Source organism: Acipenser ruthenus, chromosome 20 (assembly GCF_902713425.1).
Source record: "Acipenser ruthenus chromosome 20, fAciRut3.2 maternal haplotype, whole genome shotgun sequence".
NCBI lineage: Eukaryota > Metazoa > Chordata > Actinopteri > Acipenseriformes > Acipenseridae > Acipenser > Acipenser ruthenus.
In genome coordinates, this window is record NC_081208.1 from 20,014,007 (window position 1) to 20,038,634 (window position 24,628).

Sequence of the window (24,628 nt, forward strand, 5' to 3'; positions counted from 1 at the left end):
TTTTTATGTGTTCATTTAACAAAATACTATATATAAATGAATATATAAAAAATATATCTTGCACAGAGTTCTCTCATTTTATTAGTAGGTCATTTGATGGGTTACTGGGTTTATTTTCCTCCTGAGACATTTGGTACACAGTTATAATTTTGTTTTCCTGTTAATTAAGTATTAAAGAAGATACATTTTTACATTTTAAAATAATATTTGAACATGAAAAAAACATGTTCATCCCAGCACTAGATTCCACTATCATATCTGAGGTACAGCAGCAAAAAAGCAGCCTATCCTTTTCTATGGGTTATCCATAACTTTAAACACTCAAGTCATGAGAGAACTAAAAAGAAAGTTTCAATGAGTCTTCATCAGTGTCCTCATGTGATAGCAATGGAGATATGATACGGTTTTTAAAGGTAAAACTCTAATATGTACAGTGTCTTTAATATTGCCAAGAAAACGCCTACTAAAATTAAAATTCAACCCCTTTAGTTTTAAATATTTAACATTCAGTACTGCACTGCACTGTTCTGTAAATACCAGAGGTTAAGGACTGGTTAGCACATGTTGTATTGCATTGCACACAACATTACAGACACATGTTTGGTTAAGGCAGGTGTTGCTGTGTATATACTGTATGTATGTTTTGCGTTTTACCCTTCTAAATCCTGTGCTTAATAAATGTAGTGGATGTACTGTATAACACTAAAACTACCTTAAGAATAGTTGTTGTTTTTCCAATAGGCTGGAATAGGTTGCTCTGTGTTTCGATACAGTATGAACTACTAGCTTGAGAAGGGGGGTGGGGGGGTTATTTTGGATGAAGAGTAACCAGTAACACATTTCTTCCTTCCTTCCTTCCTTATTGGCCATGTTTCTGGAAACTCTTGCTCTCTCCTCTTCCTTATTGGAGGAGGAAACTTAAAAAAAATAATAATAAAAAAGGTGTTTCTAACTACAAGGTTCAGTTGGTAGTCTCTTTGTTCAAAAATATTTCCAAGGATGTTTCCAAGGCGAGAGGGAGATGTCCAATGAGACAGACAGGCAGACCGAGGAAGACATGTACTTACAGAAGGACAGATGTGAAAATGCCTCCTACAGTATCTGAGCTTGTGTGCCTGCAGTGCAATGACGCGCAGAGATCCTTTTGATTGCCACTGCAAATTCTCTGAGTTGAAATACATTTATGAAGCACAAGACACCCATTCATTCTTAAGGACCGAAAAAACGATTTGCTTCGTTGCTTATTAAAGATATTAGCATGAGTGAAATTTGAAATGCCTCTCCTTCTGTGAGTGTTTATGGAAACCAGGTATCAGTCCTATCCCTCTGGACTGCGGTTTTGAAAATGGAATTTCAATGTAGCTTCATATAGACCTGCATTGAAATGGTTTAATTATCTAAGTGTGGCAGGGTGCAGTTTATGCCAGGTTTTTTAATGTACCTAAAATAGACTTTTGACGAAGAGGTCTGGCTTATGGAGCAAGCGACAGCAGCGTGTTAAGGTCTGTCTCAAATATTGAAAATTATGATTATTATTTTTTTTTTTTTTAAATGAAGAAATAGTATGAAGTAGCAGCTAATGTCTCAGCCACAATATATATATTTTTTCTTCATACACTTGCACAGACACACAGTCTAATTTTGTTTATCCAGGATTGCCTAGTGAGAAATGCAGCCCATCCTTCGTACAGAGGATCCTGTTGTGATCATCACCAAGCTCACCCAGTGAGGCTGCAGCTGGGTTGGGATCATTGGGACCTGGGCTGTCCTTTGTGTAGTCCATTGCTTTAATCACTCGACCAAATGTTCCCAGTTTCAGTCACGACAGCCTTTTCTTCCACATTGCTCCGCAGTTACAATATTAGAGTCCCCCCATATGCTTTCTGTGCTGGGCAGTGTTCCTTTCCGGTTCTTACACAAATACCGATTTAAAAAAAAAAAAAAAAAAAAAGAGAAACGCTTGTCTCTACAAACTGCAATTATATGTTGAGGGCAAGCCACGATTCCATAAGCAAGTTTTTGTGTGTGTGTGTGTGTGTGTTGTGTGGTAGTGTTTTTTTTTTTTTTTTAAGAAAATGTATACATTTCAACACTTTCAAATTGTATTTATTTTTATTTTTTTGTATTGCTTGCGAAACAGTGCTTTAAAAATATTAGTGGTTGTAGTGTTTGTTTTATGACAGGATAGAGATCTCCTGCCTGTAGCTGGGATATCATTTACAAGTACTGTAAGTATTCAGTAAGTGCAACATTTCTGATTCATGTAAAATTTACTGGGAGAAAAATCAACTGTTGTTTAAGCCCGCAGCTCTACTAAGCTCAAATAAGGTTAGTAGGTCATACAGCACATGACCCATTGTCTTTAGGAGTGGCAAGCTATTATAAAAACAAAAAATGAGTATGATCAAAATAGTAAAACGGTTTGATTTGTACACAAGTAGATAAAACCCAATTCGTTTTATCATATAAGGTTTACATTTACAAGTAGAATCTGATCAATTGAGTCAAAATGAAAATCTGGAAAACTGAAGGAAAAGTAAGAGATTTATTAGAATGTGTTATTATAATAAGATGTAAGAAAAGGATCTTTAAAGGTTTACCCCTTTTAACTTTGAAGAGCCAGTGCCATTTACGTTTCGAAAGACTCTTTTTACCGTTAATTTAATAATTGATACCGTGTCGTGTTGGTTAGATAAAAAATTCACAGTGCATTGCTAACTGCTGAGCAGAAGAGACATGGCCTTTCAAAATAGCTGATTCTTTTATAGCCTGTAATTGAGTCCATATATGCATTGTTTTGGCTTCAGGAGGCGGTGAACACATGAAAGTGATTTGAAACGAAGTCTGGTTTGGAGACTCATGAAAGAATATGCTGTGTTTTGTGTTTTCATCTGCTCTGTTTTAATTCAACCTTCCCAGTGATCTTAAGCAAGCTGAAACTGCGATTTCCACACATGGACTTTTAAAATCAGATAACGAATATTGTAGGACTACAATGTACTTCCAGTGCGGCTCCCAGTTTTTTGTTTTTTTCCTTTCCCCTGGTCTTTTACATGACCATTAATTTGCATGTATAAAAACAGGCAAGTTTAAAAATCTGCAGTCACTGTATTCTGTATGCTTTCTATTTATTTTATGAAGAGACAAAAAAAGAACAATATTTTTTTTTCCCACTGCCTGTTTCTCTTACAGAAGCACACATATGGAATTGCTTCTAGTGCATTTTAAGCTGGATTGATGGGGTTTGTACAAAAAGATAAAAAGTAAAAGACTTTGTGCAATTGAAGGCACTGTCATGATGATACCCAAGATTTTCCGCACACTTTGATCCTGTCTCGCCACAGTAGTGTCTAGATTGCATGTTGGCGTGCACTCCGCATTTCATTCAAAGTTGACTGTGATCCTTGATTGGGGTGTTAAACAGTTTTAAATTGAAAACCCAAAGATTTAAAATCGTTTGCAACATGTTCAGTGATAAAATAAATAAAACATAATCCAGCCGTTCCCTATCCTTGACCATTACTGTCTTATTTTTTATAATAATAATAGTTCCTATTTTGCTGTTCAACTAATTAAATGTTTATCACTTCAAATAGACCTCCCCACCCCCCCTCCAGAGAGAACTGAAGCCAGAAAGTCCCCTGCTGGTAGCCTGCTCGTAGTGTGAAAACATTATTAGACTTCATCTTTACAACCTTTTGATGATGGTATTTATTTATTTATTTATTTTGAAACAGCTTTGAACCAGTTTCATGTCTAGACTTTTGGAATTATGTAGTGTAACTAGATGGGGAGTGTTAGAATCACAGGGAAGGCTCTATCGCCATATTTGTACGAGAGCAGCCAGTCACATCCCTAACTCTATCTCCCTCTGTGATGTTGTGCTTGGCTTGCCTGCCCAGACCCTGGCATCATTTACCCTTGTCTGACACAGTCTCTTCATCCCTTGGATTGTATGCGCTCACAATTTATATTTGAACACAACTGCAGCTCTGTTCCAGCGGGGTCCTGCTTATGCCTGGTTTTACAGCTTGGACAGGATCACATGAAGAGTAAGAACTTTCACCAGAGCTGACTCTGAATAGCAGGACAGACGCACTGCACATGCTAATAACAATCCACTATTTCTCCTATTCATTGGTAGATTAGCCTTTACGGGAATACAACTGTGTGTATCTCTTACATTGATATATCTATAGAACTGCTTAACCAATAATGGTAAAAATTGGTAAAGATGTTCTTTAGCACAAATTATTCAGATTATCAATATCTGGCAATTTAAATCTTACTTATTTTTATGACAGTGATCGGTAAAAGTACATGGTGGGGTAATTAACTGACATACAGTACTTGTTATTATTTACAATATAGAGTTTATTTCCTTCTTGGGACTTTTGCTACTTATATTTTCAAAGGGTATATATAATTTTAAATGTTACGCTGTTGCTTTAAAATTGAGAGCAAGGGGATTAAGGAGGGCTGCTGTTTTGTTTTCTGGAAATGGCCAAGTTTGTTTCAAGGTGAACTCCAGCTCTCAAGAGCTCTCCAAAATGGAATCTCCACCTGACACATTTCCCACCCTGTGAGTGAGTGAGTGAGCTGCATACTGAGTACAGTACTGTGAGAGCACATGCTGAACTGACCTGCTTGAAGCTGTTTATCCAGTTCATCCCATTTCCACAGACCTAACACAAAATCCAAATATTTAGTGTTGTTTTCCAAAATCACAGGCAGGGAGGGATTAAGTTTGAGGTAAAATATGTAAGGGTCAGCTTGTCTCCCTGCTTCTGCAGCAGGGGATCGAAACAGAGTATTCTTCTGGGGGGCAGGTAGGGGTCAAAAAACACATGGAGGCTGGTGTGCTAAAATTAAATGCACAAATAAACCTTGTTCAGAAATTCCCAAGTTGCAGAAGCAAATGTACTGTATGAAAACATATTGGCAAATTTTCAAGATAAGGATGTTCACCCGTGTTGTTTATTTAAGGATTGGTCTTATGGAGTGCAATGATGTGGGAGTTGCATTTCTTTTTAGCATTTTCAATGCCACGATGAATAGAAACCAACTCCTCTTACTGTGCCAACACTGCTTTATCTTATAATCGTACAACTCACTTAGGGCAGCAGTGTGGAGTAGTGGTTAGGGCTCTGGATTCTTGACTGGAGGGTCATGGGTTCAATCCCAGGTGGGGGACACTGCTGCTGTACCCTTGAGCAAGGTACTTTACCTAGATTGCTCCAGTAAAAACCCAGCTAATTGTAAGTAAAAATAATGTGTAAAAAATAATGTAATTGTATGTAAAAAATAATGTGATATCTTGTAACAATTGTGAGTCGCCCTGGATAAGGGTGTCTGCTAAGAAATAAATAACAATAATAACTAACAGGCAACAGGACCCCATCTGTTGTATAGTTCTCTGTTTCTGTTTCTGCTCAGCTCATTATTTACCAGACTTACTTACTGATGCCCTTATTCATTCTAAATGAATGCCTAAAGTGAGGAGGTTTTTGATATTGCCACTAGAGGCATCATTTTTGCCCCCTGTACAACAATAGAAACTGTTAGTAAATGGAAAATCTATACAAAATCCCAGTTTCAGAGGGGACAGAAAATACTCCATGGTCATTTTTCAAACCACCTTATGTCAGACATTCAAGTCTATCTGTGTTTATAACATATGCTTGTTGGTTTATAACATATGCTTGTTGGGTTATAACATATGCTAGTTGACTAGAAGACAATGTTCTTTGCATTAGCAACAAATCCCATAGGTCTACACACAGGAGTCTGTGATTCTTTGCTTCTCTAAGATTTTATCTTTTCTTTAGGCCTTTGAATAGGATAGATTGAACAACTTCTGACCTTAAAATAACAGTACAGCACAATTAATGGTCCGCTTATCATAGTTTTTACGAAGTTTGAGGTCAAAAGGAGCCGCGCTTTGTGAATTATTCTGAGTGGAATGGGTGGATTTGTGCTACAATGGGAAATGGTTCAAATAAATATCACTGGAGGCTAATTTAAGAGCTCCTAGATGTTCTGTGTTTGTTCTTTTAACTTATACCAAGTGGTTGAGTGTTTTAAAGTTAGAGATTGAGAAAGATTTCATGATACCAAACCACTGTGGAAATGAAGATGTATCGCCTCTTCAAGATCTGTGTCACTTGTGGAAGTTTTGTTTGCTCTCCACTCCATTTGCCTTTCACTTGGCTTGTTCTCTTGGTGGTTAGAAATGTGCTGTGATGAGTGACGGCATAGACGTGACCTTTCACTACTGCAGCACCTCTCACTTACACTGCGCTGCGGAGACGGGACAAGCAACAGAGCACAGCATGAAGACCTGGGCGCTAAATTTAGAAGCATAATAGTACCATAGGGTACGAAGTTAACAAAGCTATGAATTCAAAGCCCTGGTGTGACAGAACCTCTTGGGGTTTTATGTGGAAGATCACGTAATAGCAATGCAGCTCTGTGGGTGTTGATCGCTTGATTTGTAGAGGTTTAACAGGATTGCATTAGCATGTTTCTACCAGCTAGCCACTTATGCTGAAACACTGTACTGCAATAACCTCTGTTTAGGCATCTGCAGCCATACCACCTTGGAGCCTGATCTCGTAAGATCTCAGAAGCAAGCAAGGATTGTTAGGTCTGGTTAATGCTGGCATGGGGGACCTCCATGGTAAATGGGAAGCTGCAGAAATCGATTTGGTTGGGGAGACACTTTTTTGTTATTTCTGTTTAAAGCCTTAATTGGGCCTGCATAGAGCTCTGGTGTGTAACCATTAACCTGTCCCCCTGCAACTCTCTTTATCCCCCATCCATGTAAGAAATACTACATTTGTTAAATTTGTAAAATGGTCAACTGACTAATCCGTAAAAATAATACATTAAATTACAGTACCATATTGTATGTTTGTTGGCATATGTGATGTCTTTTCCAGCTCAGCTGCTGTTATGGGTAACTATTCCTATACTGTAATATTAATGCAGTCAGTAGTGGGGGAAAAACAACAGAGTTCATTATGCTAGCCTGCAGTCAACCTGTCTCACCACAGACAATGGAATTACAGCACCTGCTCAGGCACAACACACATGGGGTTTGCGGTCAGTATGTTCTGTTTGCCTCGAGTGCAGCTAAATCCTCTGTGGGTTATCATTCCATCTGTCATGAGAGGTTGCACTCCACAAGTTCAATGAGCTGCAGAGGACCCGGGTTTGAAACCACACCAGGGAGTAAAGTGTGTCGCAAGGGATCTTATCGATCTCGCTTCCAGAGAGTTGTTTTTCCAGGCTATGTCTGTTTTTAATGCTTATGTTTAAGGCCAGGCTCCCTTTTTAATGAATGACTTGAGTTTCATTTTATTTATTGGCAAACATGTTGCAACTGGTTGGTGCACAAGTTTATTGTAGCATGTCTATTGACATGCTTCTCTTTAATGTTTATTGGGTGTTATGTTAATTGTTAGGGGCTTGAAAAAAATGAATGACAAAGTGATTTGTGCTCTACTGCACAGTCTGCACCATGCACTTCTCAATGGCTACACTGCAAGAAGATATTACCATACATGATCAATACATTTTAAAAAACGACGCCTTGACAGCTGCTTTGTGAAGGAGTTCTGCTGTGTAGCCTTACTGTACAGTAACTGCCTGATAAATCGACAAAAAGGATCCTGTGTCTTGCTTCTTTCCCAGGGAGCTTGTGATTGAGTACATTTTAATATTTATTCACACCTGCCTGGTAGACCGGGGGCTGTTTGTCTCTTTGACAGCTTTCTGATGAAGATTAGTCTGCATGCAGCTGGCTGTTTGCTGCTGTCTGTTGAGCCCACAGCAATAGAAAGCTTTGAATGAACAATACTCTACAGTAAACTCTATCATTTCAAGTACAGAAAGTTGGAATAAATATCAACTGTCTGTAATTTTTTTTTTTTTTTAAACCGTATATTTTGAAGTACCAAGTTTTGGGGAATTTTTTTTTTTTCCACGAAATATTCCTTCAAAATTGAAATGAACATTTATGAGGAAAATAAACCAGTTACCTCTTCAAATTGCCTTCTAAACAAACAAGAGAAGTGCTCTTATGTGCAGTAGATTGTGTATGGTTTATTTCGGATGTCTTTTTTATGTATGGATTTCTTTTGCAAAACCATATTTTTCATACAGTATCCATGCTATTGTTGGAACAACTACGAACCTGGAGATTTTGGCCTCCGAGTCATATATTTGTCCCAACACTAAAAACTAACATGAAACTACTCAAAACAGTAATTTAAAAGCTCCTTCCTGCTCTTTTTTAAAAGTTGTTTTTTGCTAGTTTTATAACATAAGAATTGTGTTATTGTATTGTTAGCTTTCAACAGCTTGAATAGATCCAAAGGTTACATCCACTTTTTATTTTATTTATAAAAATCAAATTTGCACTATATATTTATATTTTTTTTATGCATTCCATTAAAATTATAAACAGTGAGTGAGTTATATCTTCCAACCCTTGGGCATTTTAAACTAATCCAATATTTGTTTTCCTCCAAGAAATATGTCACTTAAAACAGTAAACACATATTTGACCTTTTAAAAACAAAAACAACTTTTTTTGAAATAATTTAATTTATATTATAAAGAACATAAAGTTTACAAACGAGAGGAGGCCATTCGGCAGTTCTTGCTCGGTTGTTAGTAGCTTATTGATCCCAGAATCTCATCAAGCAGTTTCTTGAAGGATTCCAGGGTGTCGGCTTCAACAACATTACTGGGGAGTTGGTTCCAGACTCCCACAATTCTCTGTGTAAAAAAGTGCCTCCTATTTTCTGTTCTGAATGTCCCTTTATCTAATCTCCATTTGTGGTCCTTTTTTCTTTTTTCAGGTCGAAAAAGTCCCTTGGGGTCGACATTGTCAATACCTTTTAGAATTTTCAATGCTTGAATCAGATCACCACGTAGTCTTTTTTGTTCAAGACTGAATAAATTCAATTATTTTAGCCTGTCTGCATACGACATGCCTTTTTAAACCCAGGATAATTCTTGTTGCTCTTCTTTGCACTCTTTCTAGAGCAGTAATATCCTTTTTGTAGCGAGGTGACCAGAACTGAAAACAATATTCTAGATGAGGTCTTACTAATGCATTGTAAAGTTTTTAACATTACTTCCCATGATTTTAAATTCAACACTTTTCACAATATGTCCGAGCATATTGTTGGCCTTTTTTATAGCTTCCCCACATTGTCTATACGAAGACATTTCTGAGTCAACATAAACTCAGAGATCATTTTCATAGATTACTTCTTCAATTTCAGTATCTCCCATATGCTATTTATAATGCACATTTTTATTGCCTGTGTGCAATACCTTTTTTTTTTTTTTTTTTTTTTTTTTTTAATTTAGCAGTCGCCAATTGTTTTTATCATTTTCTCCCAATCTGGAATAGACAATTATTTTTTTTTAGGCTCGACTCGCCGCTGACCCGGGAGCGGCAAAGACGAACACACGCTTTCCTCCGAAGTGTGTGTGTGTGGCAAAGTGGTTAGCAGTGTACAGGTGCAGGTGCAGGTGATCAATAAATAGACTTTATACAATTGTAATCCAGGTGCAATGTTGTTTTAATGCTTTTTAAATCTAATGACCTGATGGCAAAACAACAGTAAATTATAACAACGGTAATGAAGCAATACAGCGACATGTATTGCTTATTTGTAATCCGCGGGCTGACCCCGAAATAATAACAGTCCCATTCTTAGTTCACCCACACGTAACAAATACACAAACACCAGTCCACAGTGTATGCTCTAGTGCTCGTGGTGAATACAGTTCTTTAGTGACAACAAAAGTGCAGTGTTGTTGATCCCGGGTTTAGTGCTGGCCTTTGGTGACAGCTCCAGATCGTGTTAGCCGTCCAAATAATTAAACAGTATTATTAACGACAAACAAAACCAAACAAAACACTCACTTTTCACAGCACAGGTTCTCCTTCTGGTCATTTAACGTAACCATTCACAAAGGAAGAGATCACATCACTATGTCCCCTTTTTATAACGTCACCCACGACCCCTTGGTCAACGAGCGCATCCGCTCCTCCAATCCGCGGATGCCATGCCGTTTCATGTCCGCTTTCTAGATGACCGACTTCCACCTAACCCTGGGAATAAACTGTCGTGCCATTTAGTCCAGGGCATTCTGTTTCCTTTACACAGCGCCCTCACAGGTCGGGAGGGAGATCTAACACCAAGAATCATTCGATCTCTGTCACAGAGTACCGTCAGCCGACCGCTTCTTTTTTCACACTGCAGGCCCACCATGCAACCACCTCAGAGCTACAGTGTCGGAGGACAACGCAGCTCTGGGCAGCTTACAGGCAAGCCTGCAGGCGCCCGGCCAGACCACAGGGGTCGCTGGTGTGCGGTAAGCTGAGGACACCCTGGCCGACTTAAGCCCTCCTTGTTAACCACTCCCTAATCCATGTGCATGCATGTCCTTGAATCCCTACTGCGCTCAGTTTGAGAATTAATCTTTTATGCAGGACTTTGTCAAAAGCTTTCTGGAAATCTAAATCCACCATGTCATATGCTTTGCAATTATCTATTGTTGATGTTACACTGTATCCCAGGATACTTTTACCATATAGGTAAATTTCCATTTTGGATCATCTTATAGTTTCCATAAGTTTACATATACCATTTGTAACCTCTGTTATCCAAACCTAATATGTAACGATTTTTTTTATAAAACAAATTTATTATTGTAAGATAATTTAATGAATACACTAAAGTAGCAACAAGCATGACTCATTTGTAGGTTCCCCTGGTGGCGTACCTGGTAAAGGCATGGCCGTGTGGTGTGCAGGCAGGTGAGTGCAGGTTCGCTCCCTGGCTGTGCCAAGGTGACAGTCATTGCTGGGCGTTGCGTTGGCTGTGGTGCACATGTGGATTAGGGAGGCAAAATAGCCAAGGACTATTGCTCTTCACCGCACTGCAGCAGCACCTACGCTCCAGCCGCCCGGTGAGCTCAAGCAGACACCTACAGAGCTTGTCCTCCAGGGGGCGGTAGCTTGCTTACATCTGCTGTCGAGAAACAAATGGCCACACTAAATTTAAAAAGGAAAAATAAACAATAATTGCAATGCAGCCCCTCTACTTTTTAAAAATATAATTCAAAGTGCTATACAGTACTGAAGATGGTTTCTCTATGACAATGGGACATAGAGAAACCATCTTGAATCGATGTTCAAGTTATTATGACAGTTCTATTGTACTTTTGACCTCAAAGCTGAGTAGTTGCAGACCTGTTTACATTGAATAGATTTTATCTCAGGTCTCGCCATCGTTGATCGACGGCTCTTTTGCCAGCACAGCGCCTGTGTTCTTAATAAAGTGCTAACCCCTTTATGCTGCTCTTAGTTTGCTCCTTATTGGGGTCAGGCAGGGTCAGTGTGTTTGAGGGTCTTGTGGCCCTGCAGCTTTTTCACTTTTTTTTGTTTTTTTTCTTATTTCTTGGTCTTGCCTTTTGTAAATAATTGTGTTTGGCTGTGTTTTATACAATCTTTTCAAAGTGCAGACAGTTGTTTGACATACAAAAGGACATACCATAAACTGTCGTATATACTGTACATAAGTTAGTGATTTAAACATACCTAGAGAAGTGAGTTCTAATGAATGAGGGTGTGTTTCCGCTTAAGTATTAATTCAACATAAAATACATTAGTTATGAAATGACCAAATATATATATATTTTTTTTTTTACAGCAAACATTGAGAGAATAGAACTAAAAGGATTACCAAACAAAAAGAGTGAAAAAGCAACAGACTGTTCCTTTGAGGTAAGAGATTTTCACAAAACGTATGTACCAGTTTAATTAATTGGCTGCCTTATTTCTTTATTCTATGGATTCCTTATCATTACTTACCACAAATTCTAATCCACATTTTCAATCCTTTTTCTTTAGTGACTGGATATAGTGGACTTAGCTGTATCTTAAGAACAACTCATCCAAGTTTCATTGCTCTGCTGTGAATGACAACATTACAAAGCCTGTAAAACACAGCACCCTACTTTACATTTAAATTGAAAGCGAATATGAATATCTTCAGTGGCTCACCTTGTAGAAGGTCCTCCGCTGGTGTTGGCTGGGGACCGCAGGGAGTGCTGTTGCATTGCCGTTTGCACACCTGTCAGTAAGGGAGGAAAATCATTTCCCCTCATTGCACCTCTGTGAGCTAGTGGTCAGGTGCACAATGGGTGCAGGCAGCCAGAAGTGTCTTTTTCTCCAGGGTTCAGTAGCTTGGCAAAATGTGGTGTTTAGTTTTGGCAGGTGAAAAGAGGCTAATCTGTGTTGCAGCAATTCGAATAGCGTTTTTTAACTTTCTGTTGTGTTCTTTCACCCCTTCAAACAGACTTGTGGCATGGAAACCTAATTAAAGCATGCTCAACTAACCAAATCAGAGACGAGGTGCAGCCAAAAATAATAATGAAGAAATAAGCACAACACTCGCTCATTGAATTAAAACAAATTCTTTATTCTATCTGCATTATAAATAAATCGACATTTCGGCCATACATGCAACCTTCATCAGAGACAAAAGACTTTTGATCACAGTGAAGTTAAATACACACAAAAAAAGGGACAACACACAGATCACACCAGTGTCAAATACACAATTTAAATTAACAATCAACATGCTGAGATAATTGGTAAAGTTCAGTCACCTGTATAATAGACTTAACTCGGGGACAAAGAAGTTAGAAATAATCTCAGTTAGTACAAAGTGCTCAGTTTATATTTAAGCTATACAAGTAGGGAATATAACTCAACACCATAAGTCAAAAAAGACAATCACCACATCATTTTTCAATTGATTTAGAAAACCTACAGAGTACACTAGAATGCGACCTATTACAACAAGAAGAAAAAATAATTAAATAAACACATTTATAATCATTTTCCAGTTTAAGGCCCTTTGGTGTTAAGGTGTCCAAAAAGTGAATCCAGTATGTTTCTCGAGATTTACGGAAATTGTTAACATCTCCACCTCTTTCATTCACACCAACTCGTTCAATGCCAAAATAAAGAAAAGTCAATAATATTATGTCCCCGCTAGATGAAATGATCAGATACAGTACAGTACAGTATCAAAATAATTGAAAATCTCGATAACAAACTTGATAAGTTATTAAATAAAAAGTTACTTATATATATATATATATTACACAGTACTGTGCAAAAGTTTTAGGCAGGTGTGAAAAAATGCTGTAAAGTAAGAATGCTTTCAAAAATAAACATGTTAATAGTTTATATTTATCAATTAACAAAATGCAAAGTCAGTGAACAGAAGAAAAATCTACATCAAATCCATATTTGGTGTGACCACCCTTTGCCTTCAAAACAGCATCAATTCTTCTAGGTACACTTGCACACAGTTTTTGAAGGAACTCGGCAGGTAGGTTGGCCCAAACATCTTGGAGAACTAACTACAGTTCTTCTGTGGATTTAGGCAGCCTCAGTTGCTTCTCTCTCTTCATGTAATCCCAGACAGACTCGATGATGTTGAGATCAGGGCTCTGTGGGGGCCATACCATCACTTCCAGGACTCCTTGTTCTTCTTTACGCTGAAGATAGTTCTTAATGACTTTCGCTGTATGTTTGGGGTCGTTGTCATGCTGCAGAATAAATTTGGGGCCAATCAGATGCCTCCCTGATGGTATTGCATGATGGATAAGTATCTGCCTGTACTTCTCAGCATTGAGGAGACCATTAATTCTGACCAAATCCCCAACTCCATTTGCAGAAATGCAGCCCCAAACTTGCAAGGAACCTCCACCATGCTTCACTGTTGCCTGCAGACACTCATTCGTGTACCGCTGTCCAGCCCTTCGGCGAACAAACTGCCTTCTGCTACAGCCAAATATTTCAAATTTTGACTCATCAGTCCAGAGCACCTTCTGCCGTGCATAGTTGAGTCGCTTGGCCTTGTTTCCACGTCGGAGGTATGGCTTTTTGGCCGCAAGTCTTCCATGAAGGCCACTTCTGACCAGACTTCTCCGGACAGTAGATGGGTGTACCAGGGTCCCACTGTTTTCTGCCAATTCTGAGCTGATGGCACTGCTGGACATCTTCCGATTGCGAAGGGAAGTAAGCATGATGTGTCTATCATCTGCTGCAGTAAGTTTCCTTGGCCGACCACTGCGTCTATGGTCCTCAACGTTGCCCGTTTCTTTGTGCTTCTTCAAAAGAGCTTGGACAGCACATCTGGAAACCCCTGTCTGCCTTGAAATTTCTGCCTGGGAGAGACCTTGCTGATGCAGTATAACTACCTTGTGTCTTGTTGCTGTGCTCAGTCTTGCCATGGTGAATGACTTTTGACAGTAAACTGTCTTCAGCAACCTCACCTTGTTAGCTGAGTTTGGCTGTTCCTCACCCAGTTTTATTCCTCCTACACAGCTGTTTCTGTTTCAGTTAATGATTGTGTTTCAACCTACATATTGAATTGATAATCATTAGCACCTGTTTGGTATAATTGTTTAATCATACACCTGACTATATGCCTACAAAATCCCTGACTTTGTGCAAGTGTACCTAGAAGAATTGATGCTGTTTTGAAGGCAAAGGGTGGTCACACCAAATATGGATTTGATTTAGATTTTTCTTCTGTTCACTCACTTTGCATTTAGTTAATTGATAAATATAATCTATTAACATGTCTATTTTTTAAAGCATTCTTACTTTACAGGATTTTTTCACACCTGCCTAAAACTTTTGCACAGTACTGTGTGTGTGTATAATATATATATATATATATATATATATATATATATATATATATATATATATATATATATATATATATAAATGTCCATATGTGAAACTTTCCCCTTGATTGCCTGGTTTAGGAATCATGGCCAGAACTGATTGGAACGCTATCTCAGTATATTGTCATAGTTGCACCACTTTGTTATAATTAGAGCTTGATTTTGCTTTCCTTGATGTTTTATTTTTAGGTCTTGTGGTCAGGTTCCACAGTAACAAAAGTAACCAAAGCTCATAAAGAACTTACAGAATTTGTCTCAAAGGTAAAAGACATAAGAGAGCTTAAGTTGTTTAACAGCCTTTTTATTAACCTGAAGTCATTTTGCTTTAACATATTTATTAAAAAAACAAAACAGCAGTAATTATTTTAAAGTTGTTTTTGTTTTTTTTTTGTTTTTTTCTCAGTCTCCAGTATAAATATAACAGTTCTGCTGGTGCTTCTTGAGATCACATACACATTTTAAAAGTAAGACAGGGGAAAAAAAAAAAAAATATATATATATATATATATATATATATATATATATATATATATATATATATATGTATATATATATATATATATATATATATATATATATATATATATATATATATATATATATATATATATATATATGTAAATGTTTAGAAAATATTCTATTAAGTGCTGTTTTCAGCAGCACGCAGACAGCAGCTGTCTCAGATCATTCCATGTTAAGGGGGAAATTGTGACCAATCCGATTTTTGAAATTTGCTTTTTAAAAAGTCGTTTTAGCTGAAGCACTAGAGAGTGCAACATTTTCCACTGCAACCCCAGTGGCAAATCCCCTGAGGAACAGAGTCCATATCTCCTAAAACATTGGGAATGGAGACTAGGTTAATGCAGTACTGGAGGTATCATATGAATGGGTAGAAATGCCTATTGTGCTCTGCCATTCCACAGAAAGAGGTTAACATATTCAACACCAGTAAGCATTTAATTGATTAGTTGATGTTGCTGTTCTTAATATTCTGCTCTGCCTGCTGTTCTGTTTCAGGTTTCCCAGCTGTTACCAGATGAAGCTGTAGGGAATTTCATTCCACTCCCAGATGACCTTGACTCTGCTTACCTGGAGGAGAGGAACCACACAGGCCTGGAGCCAGACCCTAGGTAACAGGGGAATCAAGAGATTTTTTTTTTTCATGATACCGATAGCCCTAATTTTGTATTTGCAGCGGTGGTAAGGGATGTATGTAACTAACTTGTTTAATTTGTAACCTGAGCCTATTTACATCCAGGCCTACAGGGATAAAAGGCAGGTTTGTGAATTAGCCCACTGCGCCACCCAGCACCTTAATCATTTTATTTCAAATTCATTGCAGATACCTGGCCTCTCTACCTTCCCATGTGTTGAAAAATGACCAGGTCAAGCAATTCTTCAGCCCTTTTTCAGTCACTCAGAGTGTTCAAAACTTGAGTAAGTTCTTTAAAATAGAAGAAAGTGTTTTGATTGATGCAGTCAGATTTCAGTGTTCATGCCTTTTGAAAAACGTATTAAACTGATGCTCTGTTCTGTCGTGATTAATTTTAGAACAGCCCAGAAAGATTTTGAGGCTCGATGTTTGGTGTTTTGATAATTGCGTATGTCTGGTGCGTTTCTATTTCAAGCTTTATAATTCTAGACAGTGTCATGCCACAGCAAGCAAAAGAGTATTTGATTACTGTTGAAATCTAGTGGCAGGTTTATTGTGAGAGTGTTCACGTGCATGTGTGTGTGGGTGTGGGGGTGTAATATTCAGCCTTATTTAAACTTTTAATATGATAACATTTAGTTATTTATATCCATTAGTCACTGATGTGATGTTTACTATTACAGCCTTATGGGAAGGATACGTTTTTTCCCCAGCATTAGTTCAGTTAGACTAGAAGAAGCTCTTAGACGAGTGATAAAATCTCAAGTTACGTCAATGTTTGTTATGAAATCTCAAGTTACGGCTTATATAAAAATCTTCAGGCAAGATGACTGTCTTTAAAAACAATCACGCAATGGATTTAATATTCTGTAATTCTGAACCTTTGGTAGTTAGTTTAAGCTATTTTTGTGCTTCCAATTTGAAACGATTAAAACCCTATTTATATTTATTTGAAAGCTAGGATGAACTTGTTACAAACTAGCTCGAAGGCAAGCTAGTTTGTAATTAGTTCATCTTCACTTTCAAAATTCCTACATGAACACCAAACATCTCAGTGCAGTGGGTTAATGGCAATACTTTGTCCTTCAGATCCTGTCTGTACCTCCCAGCACAAAGTCACCCCCAGTACTGCAGTAAGGTAAGGTCATGTTTCATATCAGTTTTTAAATGTTCACTTACTGTAGTTTATTGCTTAAACATTCATTCCCTTAGTGAAACTGAAATATCTTTCTAGACTGTGGAGTCTCATTTTGATCCTATTGAAGTTGTACACTGCAAAGAAAAACAGAGTCAGGTTTAAAATATAGAGGCAGAAGGAAACACAATTCTACATTGACAAATCATTGATGACAGTAACATCGGGAGAAGTACAGTAGTTTTCTATGCAGATTGGAGGCAAAAATGGAAATGGGTGAAGAAGCATATAAATATACTGTGTGGGTGTGAAAGATATGTACACCATATCGAAACGTTGGGCAGCTGGCTCTTTGAGCTAATATATATATATATATATATATATATATATATATATATTATATATATATATATATATATATATATATAAACTACTACTACTACTACTACTACTAACTATGGGTTATACAAGTACCTGGTATTCATCTGTTTTACACTGACAGCATTTTTATGTTTGTTTTTCAGGCCAATTTGTGGTGTAGCCAGCATACAGTCCACACATTGCAGCAGCACACTGCAATCCTCTCCTCCCTCCTTCACGCCACCTTTTCCTCCCTCCCAGACCGTTGAGAACGCATCCCCCTTGATGATTACAACAAACACGACTTCCCCAGTCTTGCAGCCAAGCCAGGAACAGAATGGGATTCTCGACTGGCTTCGCAAACTGCGCTTGCACAAGTACTACCCTGTGTTCAAACAGCTCACCATGGAAAAGGTAGGGCAGAGTGGGGGTTACACTCTCCCCTGCATGCACAGCTTGGACAGAAATGTGCAAAGTTAGTGTGCATCGTTCTTGGTCAAGATCAAATGTTTTTCAAGTACAAAACCTTTACACTATTGGTCTGCGTTCAGCATTTGGTAAACACAGCACACAGTTTTCATTAAAATGGTATTCTTGAATCACAATAGAAAGCTACAGATTAAGGAAATACAGTTTAAAGAGTTCAATGTTTTTTTGTTGTGTGTTTTTTTTTTTTTTTTTTAGAAAACTCAAATGTAAAATGGGATTACTTCATTAAGTTAAACACCTTTAATTGTGATTTTTCACCAGCAAACTCTGCTTGACTCTTTATCTTTTCATGTGCTCTTCAAAGTGTCTTGTAAATAAAGCAGTTTATTTATGGGAGAATCTGTGTGTGAGTTTATAGCAAATGGCCATCCACCAGAATATTAAACTGAGTAATGTTTGTAAGTTTAAATCATGCAAGTACAGTGAATAGAAGTGATTGTGAATAAAGGGCAAGTTGTAATGCTATTTGTTCACTTCAATATTGAGTATATATTAAAGCACTTAACTAAAGTGTATCGATCACAGATGTACTGGTGACACTTTAGGGTTGTAAGTGGTTATGTACATGAATCTTGTAATAATATATAGCATTATTATAAAATGGTATAGCAGAAAATGTAGGCAAAGTGTCTTTGTAATAGTGGAATCATAGTGTATAAGTGTAATAACATAATTGATCAAACAGCTTGCTAAACTAAAGTGTTTCAGATATATTAAAGTCAAACTAGCATTCTGGCACAGCAGCCTTCACCAGAGAGTGTAAATGTTTTTTTTCTTTTTCTGATTGACTTTAATAAAATGTATGTGCTAAGTTTGGTACGTTTGCAAACGTTTTCCATGTATTGTTAAAGCTCTTGGGTGCTGCTCAGACTTTACATTTAAGTGCTTGTCATTTAGAAGATCATTTTTTTTTGTTTTTTTGTGGGGGGGGAGGAGGTCTAATTTAATAGTCTAAACAGTAGTGGATCTAAATACCACCGTTCCTAAAGCTTATTTTTAACTAAGACTGATTTATTGATCCTTTTCAGAAACATCACGAAATACAGTATTGTAGAAGAATGAGATATATGTTAGACCATTTTATCAGCTAGTCTAAATTAATGAATTGCTTGTTTTCTCAAAACCAGTTTTTGGCACTCACAGAAGAAGACCTAAATAAATATGATCTCACCCAAGGAGCAAAGAAAAAATTAAAAACCCAGCTGGAACTTCAAAAGTAAGTGTCAATAAGATTTGTAATCCACTCTGTTGTCAGGTCTTGATGAAGTACTGCATGTCCAGTGAATTATTATATTCCTGGGTTGTAATACAAAATGCATAGTCATGACTGTCATGAAACTGTCATCATACTGTGTAACTAATGGGGACTTTCATGAGTTTCATCAGAGCCATGCTTAGTGATTTACTAAGAATTACAATACTGAGATCCCACAATAATAAAAAAAAATCAATTAAAACAACAAACAAACAAAAAAAAAACAGTTGTATAAAATGCTTAGCTTTAATGGACTTTGCCATTGTTACCATTTGTCTAGGTCTAGTCGTAAAGGTTTACAGATATTTATTTTTTAGGTTTGGACTAATGACAGTAAGAAAATGAATTTAAAACGTGTTTATTGCAAGGCAAATAGATCAAACAGCACTGTTCTTGTACTTTTTTTTCCATAAAAACAAGTTCAAGATGGTTTCAAATTACTTTTACCAAGACCCTGCTGTATAGAAAAACAGATAGCTTCCTGTGGCTTCATGAATCACAGTTTCCCTTTGAGATGTATTTCACTGTATTTTGAAACATGCCTAGTAGGGAAATTCCCATCTAGCAGTCTAACTGGTGTATAAGATATGTTCTTAAGTAGAATGAAATGAACCCTGAAAGACTTATTCATATATAGATAGGTGCTAGTGGGTGGTACTCTTTGTTTTGAAAGCCCTCTTGTGGCTCCGATGTAAACTTACACACAGTAACAGGAAATTATATGCACTCTACTGGTTTAACTAGATATGATAGAAACAAGAAAGCTGTATGTGGATATGCAACATTAGCACCACTCACTGAGGGCTGGTTGTAATAAAAGGGAGATCTTTTGATTGTACCCTGAGATCTTCAGGCACTGGGGAGTGGTCTGAATGGCAAACTGGTCTATCTATATGTATATTGTATAGATAGTCTTCTGCATAGCTTTCAAAATGGTAGTTTTAACCTTTATGCTGTGCCACTGCAAATATGTCAATTTTACATCTTTTGAAATGTTCTTCAAGCATTTTACTATCATGTAACACACTGTTATACCTACAAGGGTAGAAGTAACTCCCATAGCATAGGAGTTTGATCCATTCCAGATTTTACTTTGAAACTACTGCATATAAACACTGTGTATAGGTTACAAGCTCTGGTTTGTATAATTATCCCCACTGTAAAGCATGAAATGGATCAAACGGCTATGCAGTGGGAGTCTTATTCCTATCTATGATCTATATTTTAACCATATAAGCTCCAGTTGTTGGGAGAAACAGTAAAATGAGAAGATCTTCTCCAATCAAAGGCACTGAAAGAGTAAACAAAGTATCCAGCAATAGTTCAATAAAAGACTTGTCGTATTGTAAACGTTTTCATGATTTTTTTTTATTGTGTGTAGAGAGAAACTTGAGAAGTGCTGCGTTTTGACCCCTTTTCAAGTGCCAAACAGCGGTGTGGCCAGGGTACCCCCCACCAGTCATGTCGGCCCAGTCCATCCCATTCAAACCAGCACTGGTACAGGTAACCATTGATGTATTTCCACTGCATATGCTCTGGCTAATTCTTCTTCTATCCCTCAACCTCAAACAAGATGATGCATTTCTGTGGATTTATCCCGCTAGAGTACGATAACCAAGGTTTTAAAATGTGTTTTCTTCCTCCTTAGCAAAAGCAACTATATCTCTAGTTTCATTTTGAAGGAAATCCTTCTTTATTTATTTATTTATTTACTTTAAATCAGATATACAGATTTATTTTAAAATGATAGTCTGGTTCTGTAAGTCACATGGTCTGGTTTGAGCTAAATAATTGGTTAGAATTTTGACAGATGGTACAGGATGGGGTTAGGGTCCAAGAAGAAATAGCACATTGTGATTTTATATATTTTTCAGTATATAATATTGTAAAAATACAAATATATCATTTGAATCAGTTTCCACATTAAATGTCCTCTAACAAATACATGAATGTATAGCATTATTTGAACAGTTGTTTCATACAACACATGATATCAAAAAGCTTTCCTTAAAAAGCATTTTTACAGTATGTATATACCTATGTTACTATCCCATATGACACAGAGACTTGTAGTAATAATCTACCCCCCAAAACCTTCAGTAGATGCTTACTTTTTTCTATTTAATGATTACTTTATCATATTTAATATCGAGGGCAAATTGCCCCAACACACTAACCCTTTCCTACGATAGTTTCTGCTCTACCTTACTGTGGTCAGTGTAAAGCAATCTGAATGCATGTTTCTATGCTGTGCTCAGAGCTGCGTGTGGAGGTGGAGCCAGGTTCTCACCCCTTCCCCAGGGACAGCAGCTCCTCCTCGGGGTACTCAAGCTCTCCTTCCAGCCCCATGGGGATCCAGACCCGGGAAGAGACCTTCGAGAGCCTGGAGGACGGGAGCAGACGTAAGAAACCTTGACCCTTGATACTAAAGGGTTTGCATTAAAACAGTGGTGGGCAACATGTGGCCCAGGAGTAACCAAGTGGTTATCTTTCTGTCAGTAATGGTAAAGAATAATGGCAATCACAAATACCTTGGGGTCTACTACATTGAACTAAATATCAGACAAATGCACTGCTAAAGTTGTTGGTTTTCACAAAGTACCTTTTATTATTATTATTATTATTATTATTATTTATTTCTTAGCAGACGCCCTTGTCCAGGGCGACTTACAGTCGTAAACAAAAAAACATTTTAAGAATTTCTCCTACCTTTCTTCTATTGATTTAATGGTTGCATTTAGATCCCCTTGTTTTTTCTTGTCATTTTCTGATGGTGTAATGGGTAAACAGATGATATAGATTCATAATTGGTCCAGTGGTTAAAGAGAGGGGCTTGTAACCAGGAGGTCCCCGGTTCAAATCCCACCTCAGCCACTGACTCATTGTGTGACCCTGAGCAAGTCACTTAACCTCCTTGTGCTCCGTCTTTCGGGTGAGACGTAATTGTAAGTGACTCTGCAGCTGATGCATAGTTCACACACCCGAGTCTCTGTAAGTCACCTTGGATAAAGGTGTCTGCTAAATAAACTAATAATAATAATAATAATAATAATAATAATAATAATAATAATAATAATAAATTCCAAGTTGAACACCACAAGAATAGCAGCTGTTCCAAGGGAGTTCATAGGAATTTTTGCACCATATTTTTTTTTTTTTTTTTTTTTTTTTTTTTTGGGGAGGTGCTGAAGAAATGTATTAAAAACAGGCATTGTTGTTTTAAAACCTTTAGTATGAGGGTGGAAGAGGTCAGAAAGTTGTAATTCAAATAAAGCAAGCAATCTTATGATTGTCAATATGTAATCCAAAACTGCAGGGCAGTTTAATGTACTCCATTACTTCCTTCTGCAGTCTGTTGCAGTTTTGTTTCAAATTAAACCACTTGGTTGATGTTTAATATGTTGAGATTCTGTAGCAATAGCCAGCAAAGATACAGTATTGTTTTTACTCGAGGTCCCTTCGGGCGGATTGGAAAACAGCCCAGAACGTTTTTGTTTTGTTTGGCATTAAGCTGTTGATATATGAAGAAGATTGATGTCAAGTTTTATATGCAGGTCAAACCAAGCAGATTTGAGATGGGTGCTAAAAAGATTTGTAAAGAATATGATGTCCAAAATGAACCTTTTGTAGATCCTGATCAGTCTCCTGTCCAGACATATGTCCTTTATGGGTTTCCATATTGCATACATTTTGATAAGTCAAACCCTGCATATCCGATCCTGTAAGATATAATACCCTTCATTAACCAATGGATCTCTGGCATGTGTTATTTACACATGCATGTACCAATTGAACAGTACAGATGGAAACTGATTAGTGCACATTTTATTATGTCTAAAACAGTAATATTTTATCCCTGTTGAACAATGTGGTGGTGGATGCCTCGTATTTACCTATTGCTCCTTTGTGATTTCTGTACTTTGAATAGAGTTTGTTTGGAGGTTAAAAACCACAGTGCGGAGGCCTGGAGCAAAGGTGCAGTGGAAAAGTAAAGCACTTTGTATTATACATAATATATAAGTTAAACACATTACTGACATTGTATCTCCACCCTCCCTATAGGTACAGAGCTGGTGTTGGAGTGTCCTGACGAGGAAAAGCCGGCTGTGCCAAATCAGTTCATAGCAGCCTGCGCCGCAAGGCCCACCGCTCAGGTCCTGCCAGTCCTGAATGACACTGGTGCAAACTCCTCCTCCCCCCACCACTCCTTGCCAGTCCTGCCAACCCTCTCCTCCAGCACCCCCCCAAACCGCATGCTCAGCACTGTCCGCAAAGCAGAGAGGGGGGGCTCCCGGCTGCCCCTGTCCCCTGTTCTCTCCCCTCTCTATCTGGAGGAGAGAATGAAAACCTTGCAGGTCTCGGGGCCTGGCAGCAGCATTAAAATTGAGAAGAGGTTCCCCAGTGTCAACTTGGAGATGTCCCCCATGGAAAACAGCGCGGTGCCGGCAGGTCTTGTGAACTTCGGGAGACGGACCAAAATCGGGCTGGACGCGGATCCCAGACTGGCACAGCAACCAGGATTGATCATTGAGACCAGTACAGCTACCACCGCCACATCCAACACAGTCTATCACGTGTCCCACCCACCTCTTAAACTTCAGGTTTCTCCTTCACTCCCTGCAAATGCCAGCCTGACAGGACCCACTGTCTACACGAGCGGCATGCCCATCAAGAGTGTCCCGTCAGCTGTCATTAACTCACGGACGCTTCCTTACTCAGCAAACACCAAAGTTGCCTTTTCCGCAGTGAGCAGTGTGCCCATGGCCGCTGTTCCTGGCACTTACTGTGTCAACAGTGGCACCAGCCCTTCCAACAGCCACGCGCCTGGCTCCAGTCCCACCCTCTCCTCCATTGCAGAGAACAGCTGCTACAGTAATAGCAGCACAGGCTCAGGGATTTCAAACCAGAACTCGCAGCAGCAAGGATGCGTATGCAGCTCGTGTGGCTGCAATGGGAACTGCGGCTCATACAGTGCCATGCCTGCCAATTACGCTAGTTACTTCCAGCACCCGTTTTCAGGGCCGTCCATGATTACCTTGCCATTTTTGCACTTCAGCCCGCTGTGCAATAATGGCTACATCAGCCCTCAGCAGTACAACACCACCACTGGTTTCTCCTACCCCATGGTCCCCCCGCCCATGTACAACAGTAGCTTGACTCCGGATTCCATGCTGAGCAGCCAGACTGGCTTTGTCATGCCTCCGATGCAGAATTTCATTGCAGGGGCAGCAGGGGTGTACCAGGCCCAAGGGATTACTGGTGGCACCAGTGGGGCTGGACAAAAGAAGAATGGGAATGTTTCGTGTTATAACTGCGGCATCAGCGGGCACCGAGCCCAGGACTGCAAGCAGCCTTCGATGGATTCAAATCAGCAAGGTAAAAACAGCAGATCTGCAATACAGTCTTGTCTGGTTATTTTGCTATCTGACTTAGAAAA

General features: G+C 38.3%; 1 protein-coding gene across 4 annotated transcripts in view; it reads left to right on the plus strand.

Moving 5' to 3' along the window:
- The window catches only part of zcchc14 (zinc finger, CCHC domain containing 14), a 48,257-nt gene that overhangs the window by 18,290 nt on the left and 5,339 nt on the right, over positions 1–24,628 (plus strand). For 2 of the 4 annotated variants that reach the window (XM_058993610.1, XM_058993608.1), the window contains exons 3-12: positions 11,739–11,812; positions 14,989–15,060; positions 15,817–15,929; positions 16,142–16,236; positions 17,042–17,090; positions 17,612–17,861; positions 19,064–19,152; positions 20,573–20,694; positions 21,450–21,593; positions 23,254–24,567. In XM_058993610.1, coding sequence (XP_058849593.1) covers positions 11,739–11,812; positions 14,989–15,060; positions 15,817–15,929; positions 16,142–16,236; positions 17,042–17,090; positions 17,612–17,861; positions 19,064–19,152; positions 20,573–20,694; positions 21,450–21,593; positions 23,254–24,567 — 2,322 coding nt within the window. The remainder of the gene's footprint in view (positions 1–11,738; positions 11,813–14,988; positions 15,061–15,816; positions 15,930–16,141; positions 16,237–17,041; positions 17,091–17,611; positions 17,862–19,063; positions 19,153–20,572; positions 20,695–21,449; positions 21,594–23,253; positions 24,568–24,628) is intronic. The other 2 variants (XM_058993609.1, XM_034042217.3) reach the window with 2 other exon arrangements.